This window comes from Natrix helvetica (assembly GCF_964273705.1).
Source record: "Natrix helvetica genome assembly, chromosome: 1".
In the NCBI taxonomy this organism is placed as follows: Eukaryota; Metazoa; Chordata; class Lepidosauria; order Squamata; family Natricidae; genus Natrix; species Natrix helvetica.
The window spans coordinates 293736263-293750048 of record NC_138548.1 but is presented as its reverse complement, the minus strand read 5'-3'; the positions used below and the strand labels follow the sequence as shown (position 1 = coordinate 293750048).

The 13786-nt window shown below is 40.4% G+C and overlaps 1 protein-coding gene across 2 annotated transcripts; it reads left to right on the top strand.

The window, feature by feature from the left end:
* Positions 1-595: 595 nt before the first annotated feature.
* On the top strand, positions 596-12313 carry CDC23 (cell division cycle 23). Of its 2 annotated transcripts, none has more exons than XM_081932511.1 (16): positions 596-797; positions 1980-2052; positions 2841-2978; positions 3093-3135; positions 3595-3700; positions 3890-4022; positions 4306-4483; positions 5455-5552; positions 6437-6518; positions 6628-6781; positions 7533-7652; positions 8164-8239; positions 9172-9233; positions 9553-9631; positions 10140-10259; positions 11328-12313. In XM_081932511.1, the coding sequence occupies exons 1-16, from the start codon at positions 649-651 to the stop codon at positions 11499-11501; spliced, it is 1785 nt and encodes a 594-aa protein (XP_081788637.1). In that variant the 5' UTR covers positions 596-648; the 3' UTR covers positions 11502-12313. The 2 variants fall into 2 exon arrangements, with proteins under 2 accessions (XP_081788637.1, XP_081788638.1); XM_081932512.1 differs by lacking the exon at positions 596-797 and adding an exon at positions 856-1044.
* The last annotated feature ends 1473 nt before the right edge of the window (positions 12314-13786 follow it).

The following is a 13786-nucleotide window of genomic DNA, read 5'->3' as shown; positions in this document are numbered from 1 at the left end:
ATTGATATGTACTCATTTTATGTGTTCATGGCCACTTACACTTATTTATATCCATCTATTTGTACCAATCTCATGCGATAACGTCCATGTCTATGCTAATACCTGTTACCTGAGAGGTCTTCAAACTTGGCAACTTTAAGACTTGTGGACTTCAACTCCCAGAATTCTCCAGCATGCTGGCTGGAGATTTCTGGGAGTTGAAGTCCACAAGTCTTAAAGTTGCCAAGTTTGGGGACACGTTACCTTGTACATATTGACAAGCAAACAAATAAACAAACAAATAAAATCTGACTAGCGTTTACAGGAAGGACATGCGCATTCCTCCAATAGATATGATCCTCCAAAAAAAAAACACCCTCCCTTATCGCTCTCCGCCCCAAACCCGAAATCCACATCTCGCAGCCTTTCACAGGTGAAAAAGGCGGAATGGAAAAGAGCGGCTCTTGGTCCCCTTGGATGTCACCTCCCTTACTCCACCCTGTCATCTCTCAGCCAACGAATACTCCGAATTTCGGTCCCCTCCGTCGCTATTCGTCACCGAGCGCAAAAAGGGAGAGGAACAGATCCTCCAATAGCCTGGCGAGATCGGCGTGGCGCGCGCGCTCCGAGGCCCCGAGTTGCGGACCCGAGCTAGGGGACGCTGGGAAGATGGCGGCGGGAGCGTCGGTTTCGGGGCCGACGGCGGCAGGGCCCGACTTCGCCTGTGCGGATTTCTGCGACTTGCGGGAGATCAAGAAGCAGCTGCTGGATGTGGCGGAACGGAGCCGGGAACGCGGCCTTCAGCATAGTGGGAAATGGTATACGGGGACGCCGGGGGGGGGGGGAGGACCGCCCAGGGATCCCTTTTGTAGGCTGCTCTTCCGAGGTGCCGGTGAGGCGGGAGGGTTTGAGTGGGCGAGAAGGGAGGTGAAGAGGCTTTGGTTGCGCTTTTACCTCTTTGCGGGCGCTTGCTTGGAGAAGGTCGATCTCTGCGGTTGAGCCCAAGACGACTTGATGACACTTAGGCGATCCAAATCAATGCAGGCAGTTCGTTAAGGCTTAGAAGTAACGAAGCTGCCCGATTTGAATTCTTCAATGGGCCTGGAGGGTTTTGGGTGTGGGGAGAAACAAATTATATTAGTTTATAAGGTTGGCAATAGCACTTACTTGATAGTGCTTTACAGCCTTCTAATAAAATAGCAATAGCACTTAGACTTGTATACTGCTTGATAGTCCTTTACAGCCCTCTCTAAAAACGATAGCAATAGCAATTATACTTGTATACCACTTGATAGTCCTTTACAGCCCCCTCTAATAACGATAGCAATAGTGCTTAGACTTGTATACCGCTTGATAGTGCTTTACAGCCCTCTCTAAAAATGATAGCAATAGCACATGTACCACTTGATAGTGCTTTACAGCCCTCTCTAATAGCACTTAGACTTGTATACCACTTGACAGCCCCCTCTAATGATAGCAATAATGTTTAGACTTGTATACCGCTTGATAGTGCTTTACAGCCCTCTCTAAAAATGATAGCAATAGCACTTATATACCACTTGATAGTGCTTTACAGCCCTCTCTAAGCAGTTTATAGAGTGAGCCTATTGCCCCCCAACAATCTGGGTCCTGCTGATCATATCATTTTAGCAAGCAGCCTATAGATGTTCAACTTTAAGGTAGCAGTTGCAGCTGGGGCCACTTCCCCTAGTGTGAAGTTACACAGCATAGGGAATATTTGTATGAGTCCATGATTGCTGGGTTCATATATGATGAGCTGTAATTTGCTTAACTAGGAGTTATTGAATGATCTATAATTGATTGACTTTGGAAAACATGCTAAGATGTAAACTGTGAGTTGCAAACCAAGAACTGGTTCACAGAATATGGCTAGCAAGAAGTCAGTAAATGGTATTGTGTAAACTTAGACAGTGTGTTATGATTAACCAGGAAGTTTGTAAATAACATTTGCTCTAACACAGTGGATATTATTGTTGCAGGGCCTCAGAACTGGCCTTTGCTTTGGACCCTCTACCCTTGAATGAACTGCCACCTCTTCCTGAACTTACAGAGGTAAAGATAATTGTCTGTATTGCCTGTGTAATACTAAATGAAAAATGATTACTTCAATGACATTATCCAGAGGCATTGTATATTAATAAATGCAAGTTAGTAGCGAAGCCTGCAGCCCCAAATTTACTTGGGAATAAGATTCATTGAACATACTTATCTGTGATTGTATTGTGTATCTCTGGCCTATTGTTTGTTTGAAAATCTTTGGCCTGAAAAGCTCCCAGTACTACTTATTGATCAATTTAAAAATATTCTTGGCATTAGGATTACTATTTTAAAAAAAGATACAAAAAAGAAAACATGAGTTGTGAAAACAAAACTATTCCGGAATCAGTTTAATGATGTAAGATTTTAGCCTTCCTCTCTATAACCTGGTAGAGTGGATTTTGGACTGTATTGAGAGTGGTAAAAAATCTTTATAAATCATGAAATCTTCTCAAAAGAAGATATGATAATTCTTTTTCTGAAAAAGCCAGAGGACGAAGTTTAATTTATTAAATTCATAATTTAAAGTTGCTGTTTATAATAGGAATTGGGAAGAGGTGGTCTTCCAAATGTTACTGAACTACAATTCCTAGCAAGTCTCTGTATGTCCAAGCTATGCAGACTGCATTTGCTGTGAGTTATAATTCAGCACTATTGGATGGGAATAGATTTTCCCACTTTTAAGGAAATTAGAGAATTGAAAGCCTGTTATTCGAGAAAAAACATGTTCTTTCCCACAAGCTTTCCATGCCAGCAATGTATCATTTGTTATGGAGGGGTTTAACATGGCTTTTTTTCCACAGGAAGATGCCTGTGATTTGGATGCTTACACTCTTGCCAAATCTTACTTTGATCTAAAAGAATACGACAGAGCAGCCTACTTTCTAAGAAACTGCAAGAGCCCCAAAGCCTATTTTTTGTATATGTACTCCAGATACCTGGTGAGCTAATACTACTTTCTTTCTGTTTCTGATGGCCAGACCAGTGTGATAAATATGGGAATATCGTACGATATACACTTGCTTAATCTTAAATTAATTGTTCTTTGTTTTCAGTCTGGTGAGAAAAAGAAAGATGATGAGACAGTGGATAGTCTAGGTAAGGAACCCAAGGTAAATCTTTCATTTGACTTAGTTTGATTGTTGATGTGCAGTTTCTTAGGCATATTGTTCTTTAGAAGAAGGGTGCAATTGTTAGCATAGCTAGGCAGGAAAATAAATTCTCAATATGATACTATTATGGAAAACACAACAGTCTTAACACAATATAACACTGAAAATGATATAGCTCAGAGTTATCTTAAATTCCAGACCAGATAGATTTAAATGCAATGGTGCAAATACAGTATATGTGTTTTATCCTTGATTGCTGTGTAAGGGTTTTGGATAACCTAAGAAAGATTTATTTGATCACCTGAAATATAAATCACTTCTAGCTACAAATTGGAAGGATGTGAAGTTGTAAATTACACATCCATTGTTAACATGCAAAATATGATTATATGACAGTGCAGAAAAGGTGATGGTTATAATAAAAGTCAATTTTCTTTCTCTACAGGTCCCTTAGAGAAGGGACAAGTGAAGAATGAAGTTCTGAGAGAATTAAGAGTGGAACTTAGCAAGAAGCATAAAGCCCGAGAATTGGATGGATTTGGACTTTATCTGTAAGTTTGTATGAGATAACCAGCAATGTAAGCCATATAGAAGCATTTGCATTATAAGTGAAGCAGAAATTGTGAAAATAGCAAGACTTTTCCCCCCTCTTATCTGCTATTCATTGTATAGCATCATAAATTGGGGCCACATGATTATAGAGTTTTGCTCTTAAAGTCTTTGCCTTTGTGTTCCATTAGGTATGGAGTTGTATTGCGAAAACTGGATCTAGTGAAAGAAGCTATTGATGTGTTTGTTGAAGCAACCCATATCCTGCCATTGCATTGGGGAGCCTGGCTGGAGCTTTGTAACTTGATCACAGACAAAGAGACGGTAAATTGTAGGATAACTCCATGCCCAGTCCTTGTTTTCTCCCTTTGCTTGATCATTAAGCATTGACTGGTCTAGATTTAATATTGTTCATGGTGATTTTCTGATGAAGAAAAAAACAAATCTAGGTAACATCTTAATTAAATAAATAGCCTTGGAGGTTTTTACTATAATCCTTTCTGAAGATCTAGCCAAAGAGCAGACACAGCGATTCTTACAATTCAGGGGAGGTACAATAGACTCCTTCTCTAAGTGTGTTCCTCTTCTATTTGGTGCTTGCTGCCAGCTGAAGTTCCTGTCCTTGCCAGATACCTGGATGAAGGAGTTCTTCCTGGCACACATATACACAGAGCTGCAACTGATAGAGGAGGCCTTGCAGAAATACCAGAGCCTCATAGATGTTGGGTTTTCCAAGAGCACCTACATAATCTCCCAGATTGCAGTGGCCTATCATAACATTCGAGGTCAGTGAATCTTTTTAGCTTGATGTGGGAGGGCCTTCTTTTTAGTTCTATTACGCGCTGTTCAGAATAACCGTTGGAAGGGACTTTGGAGGTCTTCTAGTCAACTGCTCCAGCAGGAGACCTTATACCATTCTGGTCAAATGGCTGTCCAATCACTTCTTAAAAACCTCATGATGGAGTACCCTCAATTTCTGAAGGCAAGCCATTCCAGTGGTTAATTGTTCTCACTGTCAGGAAATTTCTCCTTAGTTCTAGTTTGGTTCTCACCTTTAGTTTCCATCCATTGCTGTTTGTCCTGCTTTCTGGTACTTTGGAAAGTAGTTTGACTGCCTCTTCTTTGTGGCTGCCCCTCAAATATTGGAACTCTGTTACCGTGTCACCCCTAGTCCTTCTTTTCACTGGACTACACATACTGAATTCCTGCCACTGTTCTTCTTATATTTTAGCCTCCAGCCCCTTAATCATCTTTAATGCTCTTCTCTGCACTCTTTCCAGAGTCTCAACATCTTTTTTATACTGCGGCGATTAAAACTGGAGGCAGTATTCCAAGTGTGGTGTTACCAAAGCATTGTAAAGCTGTGCTAACATTTCTTGTGATCTTGATTCTATCCTTCTGTTAATGCAGCTTAGGGTTTTTTTGTCTACTAAAACTCCTAGATCCCCCTTGCAGTTGCAGCTATTGAGTAAGGTTCCACCTATTTTGTACACATACATTTGGTTTTTCTTGCCTAAGTGTAAAGCCTTGCTTCTCACACAATTTATTTTCATTTTATTAAATAGGGCCCAGTGCTCAGGTCTGCCGAGATCCATCTGGATCTTGAGCCTATATTCTGGGGTGTCTGGATCTTGAGCCTATATTCTGGGGTGTTGGCTGTTCCTGCCAGCTTGGTGTTGGCTGCAAATTTGATGAGTGCTTCTTCTATTTCCTCATCTAAATCGCTTATGATCGTGTCATGTTGCTTTTTCTTCAGATATTGACAAAGCATTATCCATCTTTAATGAATTAAGAAAACAAGACCCTTTCAGAATAGAAAATATGGATACCTTCTCCAACTTGCTTTATGTCAGAGTAAGTACCTCTTGTATTATTCACAGCCATACAATGTGTCCACACTGCCAGCATTGTCCGAAGCAGCTTCCACCTCTTATAAATATTTCAGTCTCACTCTCTGCATGAAAATCCAGTTTCCACATAGTCAGCAGCCAGCTTTGGCTTAGACATCGTCTGTTCATTTGAACTGTTTTGCAACTCTCCTGTGCAATGCTGTCCTTATTCCCTGTTTCACACACACCAGCACAACATCTCTTTCTAACACACCTATATTTTGATATAGAAAGATGCAGTTCATGGATTCAACGTGCTGGAGAAAAGGAAAAAAAATAGGGAAGGGAGGACTTACGCAGATTGTTGCATGTAACTTACTACAGATAGTTTTCAAACATTCCAAATCCCTAAAATATCTCACCACTTTCGCTGAAAATTTGAAGATCCCTTCAAATCAAGCTGATGCTTACCTGGATACATCCATATAGGTTTTCTTGGCAACACGGGTTGTTTGGGATGTTTGTTTGCCTTCCCGTCTCCTCCCAAGTACTAACAATGTTTGATCTTAATTATCTCTTTCCAAAATCGGCCAGTGTTAATGCTGCCATTGGCATTGACTTTACTGAAAACTAGATAATCAAATAGGGTTGTAGTATAATTGGTTTGATTTTATACTTTTCTTTGCTTGGTTATCTAGAAGCAACAAATAACAGTAATATAGCGCCAGAAATAACCTTGATGGATTTATTTCTACACTTGTAGTGTGGCAGTCAAATTCTTTAGGTTAACTAGGTAGTTAACCAAGTGGCTGAATCTGAGACCTAAAGTACTGTATTTTCTAATTTCCTTTTGCAGCAGAGTAAATTTTCGATCCCCCCCCCCCCGCTCCTTTCTCCTCCCCTTAATAGGGTATGAAGCCTGAATTGAGTTATTTGGCCCATAACCTATGTGAGATTGACAAGTATCGGGTAGAAACTTGCTGTGTAATTGGTAAGAAATGTTGCATTTTCTTTTCTTGAAGGAGCTGATTTTTTCCCTTTTTAAACATTGTCCGTGAAGCTATTATTTTCTTTCTCTTCCCTCATTTTTTAAAATTTAGGGAATTATTACAGTTTACGTTCCCAGCATGAGAAAGCAGCCCTCTATTTTCAGCGAGCGCTGAAGCTGAATCCTCGGTATCTTGGAGCATGGACCCTGATGGGGCATGAATACATGGAGATGAAAAATACATCAGCAGCTATTCAAGCATATAGGTATGTATGTGTGTGTAAGAGTTAGCTCTACTGCCTAGAGTTGGAAATTCTTTAACTGGGTGTTACCTTTTAAAGAAGTTTTACCCTGTCCCAAATGAAATGCTCTGGGTATCGAATGAGAAAAGATTTGTAGCAATAGCACTTAGACTTATATACCACTTCATAGTACTTTACAGCCCTCTCTAAGTGGTTTACAGAGTCAGCATATTGCCCCCAACAATCTGGGTCCTCATTTTACTGACTTCAGAAGGATGGAAGGTTGAATCAACCTTGAACAGGTCAGAAACGAACTGTTCACAGTCAGCAGTATTAGCCTGCAATATTGCATTCTAACCACTGCGTCACCACAGCTCTCTTATAGAAATAAATTATTTACTAGACACAATCTATTAACATAACTTTAAGCCTAAGATATAATTATGGTGCCCACAGTCTGCATGTGGGTGGGTGGGTGGGTAGGGAAATGACAGGAAATGGGATTGTTTTCCCTTAGTTAGGAAAACCAAGGAGGGTAGCAGCAGCTTGTTCCTTTGGCAGGGGAGAGTTCCATAATGTGGAGGCTACTGCAGAGAATGCCACCTCAATCACACCTCACGTGCCTCTAAAAAGAAGCTTTTCTTGTCATAAATAAAACACTTGTTTTCCTGTCTCTTTCCTCACAATAATTCTTTTCCTTTCGAAATAAATAAATGTATATGATGATTTTAGCTATATTACACTTCTTCTTTTTTCAAATTCCATCCTCTCTTAGACATGCCATTGAAGTGAATAAAAGAGACTACAGAGCATGGTATGGACTGGGGCAAACATATGAAATTCTCAAGATGCCATTTTATTGCCTTTATTATTACCGACGAGCCCATCAGCTCAGGTAAAACTGAGTATGGTTATCCCTATTGCCACTTTTTAAAAAAAATCAACTATCCTTGGTATGTGAAGTTAAATTATTATATATGAAATAAGTTCTTTATTTGGAAGTATCTATTTATAAAGAATAATGCCCTGCAAATGAAAAAAACCTTGGTTTTCAGTGGTTTTCAGACTACTAGCTTTATGGAAGGCAAAGGATTATAAATAGCAAAGAATTACAAAGATAAAAATGTCATAGATTAATTATTGTGGGAAAAGTAAATCTTATGCTTATTTAGTACTAACCTTCAGGGTTTGGGGGGTTTTTTTGGGCCCAGTTTGATAAATAAAGCCATTAATAGTTGATGTTAAGAGTACGTTTTTCCAGTAGTCGAATTTGAAAAATCCCATTGCCAAAATCTGACAAGTCTTTAATTTTTTAACTTTGTGGTGAAGCCAACTGCTCAGCAAGTTATAGATGATTTTAAATGATTTTAGTCTTTTGTCAGCTAGGTATCTTGTGTTTTTCGCAGACCCAATGATTCCCGTATGCTTGTTGCTCTTGGAGAATGTTATGAAAAATTAAATCAGCTAGTAGAAGCCAAAAAGGTACTAGAAAGAACAAATTTGCAAAGGGGGAGGGGGGGATTTGTGGTTTCACAGGGAAGGAGATAGGGAAATTGTTGCATGTGTTATGTTTCCCTAGTCTGTGCACCATCCTTTTGGTTTGTTAGATGTAGGTCATATGGTTAATCTATCTGTATTAAGAAAGGGATAAAAAACATCAATTCCTTCTTAGAATGGAATGAAAAGTTTGATTAGCATGTGCATTCATTTCCACACTTCCAAATGCCCAATATAATAGGGACCAGTCATGTCTTGTTGCTTCATCCTCTATGATGAAGAAAAAGAATGTCACTCAAACTCAGTGTTATAGTTAATTTCATTCCCAAGTCCTGATAATAAAGTTACACAATGCAGTCATAATAATTTAATATACATATTACATTGGAATCAGTGAAAATCCAAAACATTAATATTTGTAGTATGAAAAAAAACTTTTTATTATAATAATGTTGCTCAATTTGTTCTAATATTTAGGATATTTTTGCCCAGATAGAGTAAGGACTTGTTGGCAAATATAACAAACATAGTAATTGTGAAAGAATCATTTTTATGAAATCTGTCTGTTAAGTCTGATCGATGAGGTTAAAATGCAAAACTCCATAATCTTTCACATCAATTCCTGACCATTAACTCAAAAGTCATTTTTACTGTGCAGCAAACAGTATATGAGCTACCAATAAAAAGGAAATGGATTTGATTATCTGTAAAATAGTTTATGTGACATCTCTGATATATTTTAACTAGCTTATATTTTAACTAGCTTACTCATGTGGGGGAGGGGCGTTTGTGGTAACAAAGAGTGAGTGTGCATTTTGCCACCTGAGTCTGGAGCCCAAAAATGTGGAGAGTTGGGTGCCTTACAAGTTTAATAGCTTATTATTTCTTTACTTCATCTTTGCTTTTATCCTTGGCAGTGTTACTGGAGAGCATATGCTGTAGGGGATGTGGAAAAAATGGCACTGGTGAAGCTAGCAAAGTGAGTATGGCATGGTATTTCTCTTGCCTTACTTCCTCTAGTAAGGCTGGAATAATTTAAATATGGAATGTTTCTGTTTTAGAAGGAAAGGGGAAAGTGAGGCTTGTAAAGGCATGTGGGCACTATGGATATTTTTCCCTAGAAATGCAGTTCATGTGTGATTTAACTTTCTAGGCTTCTGCCTAAAAGCCTCTTGCAGGGTGAATCAAGTCTTACAGCTTTGTACTCAAAAGTATAATATTGAGTAGGTACCTCCTGCTCACCTGATCTTTTTATCATCAGCCAAGAGTATCCTCTTACTATTTGTGTCCTTTCTTAGGCTTCATGAGCAGCTGAATGAATCGGAACAAGCTGCCCAGTGCTACATCAAATACATCCAAGATATCTATTCTTGTGGGGTAAGTCAGCTCTAAATAAGTTTGGTAGAGCATGAGAGGGAAATATAGGAAAATCCCCAAAGTCCTTACAAGTAATCCTTGGCTTACGATGGAATTGGGACTGGATTTTCTGCCATAAACTGTGATGTCACATGACCGCCTCACTTTTGCAGCTGCGGTCCCAGTAGTCTCAGTTGCCATCATAACCCCAGGATTGGGTGGGTTGTTAGATGTCAAGAGAGAGGTGGGAGATGGGAGTCCCAGGCAAGCAAGCTGGTCACTACTGCAGGCAGGTGCTAGAGGGCAGGGAGGGGAGTGCCATGGTTCTGTGGAAGGCACCACAAGTGGGCATGTAAATGCAGGGGGGGCAGATTTTGATCACATAATCCTGAGGGTGCTGAGATGGCCAGAACTTTGAAGACTCCTGGTGAGTCATTTTTTTCAACTGTAACTGAAACATTTAGTTGTGGCTTCGAATGGCTGCTGAACGAATGGATGTAATCCAAGAACTACCTGCATTGTATCCCAGGAAATAGGGGAGAACTTGGAAGTAAGCACCGCCTTCCGCTACTTGGCTCAGTATTACTTCAAGTGTAAGCTCTGGGATGAAGCCTCAGCCTGTGCTCAGAAATGCTGCGCCTTCAACGATGTGAGTAACCGCTCCAATTGAAGTGGACAGTTTTTCACTGGGGCTTTATACCTGCTTCATACCTGTCCCCCTATGTATGTATACAGCATTAATGTACGAGTCCCTTCTCCCCCTTCATTTGGGCTAGGCCAAAAGATTGTCCTCCAGGTGTAATTCACATCTAAAAACAAACTGCCAGAGCTACTGTTTTAACTTAGGATGGTAAAAAATAATGCCTTGTGGTGAGATGGGCAGGAAATAAATTTAATAACTAAATAAATATTTAGTAAGAATTCCATTCAAGCCGAAGAGGTAGATAACAAAACTGCAGCCAATGAGATATTGAAAATAATTTATTCTACAACAGGGGTCACCAACCTTTCGGACCTCTGGGACCATTAAATTCATAATTTTAAATCCCACGGAACACTAATATGATTTTTTAAAAAAAGATAAATAATATTTAGTGCAATATAAAAAATGCAAATAATTTTTCTGAAGACCACCAAAATTTTCTCATGGACCACCGGTTGGTGACTGCTGCTCTACAGGGTCTGAAGTACTTCCTCCAAATAATGCTTTAGTTTATTCAGACATTTGTGTATTTACAATTTGCAAACAATTTTTGGCTATTAAAATGATGGCAAATATAACACTAGGCCTACTACTTTTCTTTCTTACCAGAGAATGAAGGTCTTTAAATTAATACTGACAGATCCCAGAAACCATATAGGGCATTACAAGAAATATTCATTTAGCGGCCTCCTCCATCATGTACGATCAATACAAAAGGCAGCATATAGCTGTCTGAGTATGTTGCAGAATTCACCTCTGCTAAGCTGCCATTCAGCTGTTTAATGGACTAAGGAGGTTGATACTGTAATATTCTCATGCGCACAAGAGATTTACCATTACTGTATATCTTCTTTTCCATCTATTGTGTGTGTGTGTACATTATTTTTTTTAATATGAAGCATTACCTATTGGTTTCATTATAATTTAGTGATGTGCCTGTGCTCAGGAACATCCATATAACCTGTTTTCTATCCCTTTTTTTTGTTTCCTCATACATCTGGCTTTTCTTTCTAGACAAGAGAAGAAGGGAAGGCTCTTTTGCGACAAATCTTACAGTTACGAAATCAAGGGGAGACACCAACTACAGAGACGGCAGCCACACCTTTCCTACTTCCTTCTTCACTCTCTGCCAACAACACTCCAACCCGCCGTGTGTCCCCACTGAATTTATCTAATATTACGCCTTGAACTGAACAATCTTTCTGTGCTGGCTCAGTTGAGAGGACGCTCCTGTTGTAAACTGGGTCTTTCTCTTGAATACTGCCATTCTAGGAAGGCTTGTGTGTTCAGTTTGAGTGGCTACATCACGTTGCTGAGGATGACTGTCTTATTGTATTATAACCATGAAATGGTAATAGCTCAGACAATGCAGTGAGTTGAATTCACTGTACATCCTAGTCTTCTTACAAGTCTGGCATCTGGGAGAGAGCGAATCTCTCTTTACACTGGCCGTGGAGTTGCTTTCTGTCCTTCTTCATCACATTCCTTTCTGAGGATATCGTAATAAGATGCAAGTTATCCGTTTATCAGATTTGCATCACATTTGAAACCGTATCACATTTATTTGAAATTGAAAAGGAGTGTCTGTGAACACCTGACTTTTTTTTTATTATGTGACTAATAAAAGCTTATCTTAAAAGACAGCAAGACAGAGAATGTGGATGGAAAAGCGAACAGGTCACATCTAATTCATTGCCAGGCTGAAACTGGCAACATAAAGTGATGAGTATATTTTATGCCAGCAGTGCAGTGTTGCTGCTTTCCCCCCTAGGCTCTGGAAATTGTAGACTATTTTAGTTAATCTTGTTAATCAAGAACCAGAGGAAATTACTTGAGAGCAAACCTGTTCGTTTCTTTTGACTATCAGCTTGTAAATGCTTAGTTTAAACAATGACTATATTATTATAGCTTAATGATTGTAATCAGTCTTTAAATGTCAAGACTGTTAGAATTCAGGAATCAAAACAATTTTGTGTGGTTAAAAATCATGTTATCTACCATTACCGTGTTTTATCAGTATATTTTCAAGAAATCAGATTTATGGCTTCTGATATGTTTCAGAGATGTTGAGACTTCAGTATTCATATTTAGTTTAATCTTCTTCTCAAGAAAACAGTGTGGAAAACAGCCTTCCAAATTTATAGCAGATAAGATATATAGTCAATTCAGCCAATTGCTTGGATTATCTAATTATAAAATAATTCTTATAAAGTAATCTAGCTATCCCATACTTCTAACTGTAAAATAATCCAACCTACTGTTGTACTGTATGGTAGTCATTACATTTGGTGCCTTGTTATATTAGAAACTGAAGCAAGACTGCAACAAAGCAAGACTGCTACCCTTTGAATAGATCTATTTTTTCCACACTAAAAACAACCGTTGACTTACCTGAACGGTCCTTCTATGTGCGCTGCGAGGGGAATCCAAGCATGGGTTAACTTTGTCCATTAGCCTAGAGACTGAGTTATGCAAATTTGTTGACCACGCCTCCTCTGCCTGGATGGGTCAGTTTTGTACGAAGGTCAGCCGTGTGAAGATGTGTATCAATTGTCAGGCACGACTATAGTCAGAAAGGTATCAATAAGTCACGTCCAGAATAGTGTCAGTCAAAGAGTCAAAGTCCAAGAGCGCCCGGACCAGCTGAAGCTGCGGGTGGGTTTGGATTCCCCTCGCAGCGCACATAGAAGGACTGTTCAGGTAAGTCAACGGTCGTTCTCCTGTGCGCTGCTTGGGGAATCCAAGCATGGGACATGCCAGAGCAGTGAAACTAAGGCCGGGAGCCAGGCTGGTCAGGGCCCGCAGAGGGGGTGAGCATTTGCTGCAGTACACGCCGCCCAAAGGATGCCTCGGCCGAGGCGTATGATTCCACTTTGTAATGTCTAATAAATGGTGATGGCGACGACCAGGTAGCCGCTCTGCAAATGTCCTCCACTGATGCTTGAGTAGCCCAGGCCGCTGTTGTAGCCGCGCTCCTGGTGGAGTGGGGAGTGATGCGCCTGGGGACCAGCCGGGACTGAGTGTCGTAAGCGAGCGCGATGCATGCCTTTAGCCAACGTCCTATGGTGTGGGATGACGCTTTCTGCCCCATGGAGGAAGGTTGGAACGAGACAAAAAGTGCCTCTGACTTTTGGAAGGCAGCCGTGCGCTTCACATAGCGCCGGAGAGTTCTCCGGACATCCAGATGGTACCACTGGCGCTCCTGCGGATGGGAAGGATGCGGGCAGAAGTCCGGGAGAATAAGTTCTTGCGCCCTGTGAAACCAGGTGTTGACCTTAGGCAAGAAGGCCGGGTCTAGGCGAAGAACAACTCTGTTGGGATGAAATATGCACAGGTCAGATCGTACTGACAGAGCCGCCAGCTCGGATACCCTCCTGGCGGACGTGATAGCCACCAGAAAGGCAGCCTTAAGTGTCAGTAGCCGGAGGCTGATGGTGCGAATGGGCTCAAAGGGTGAAGATGTGAGTGCCTTG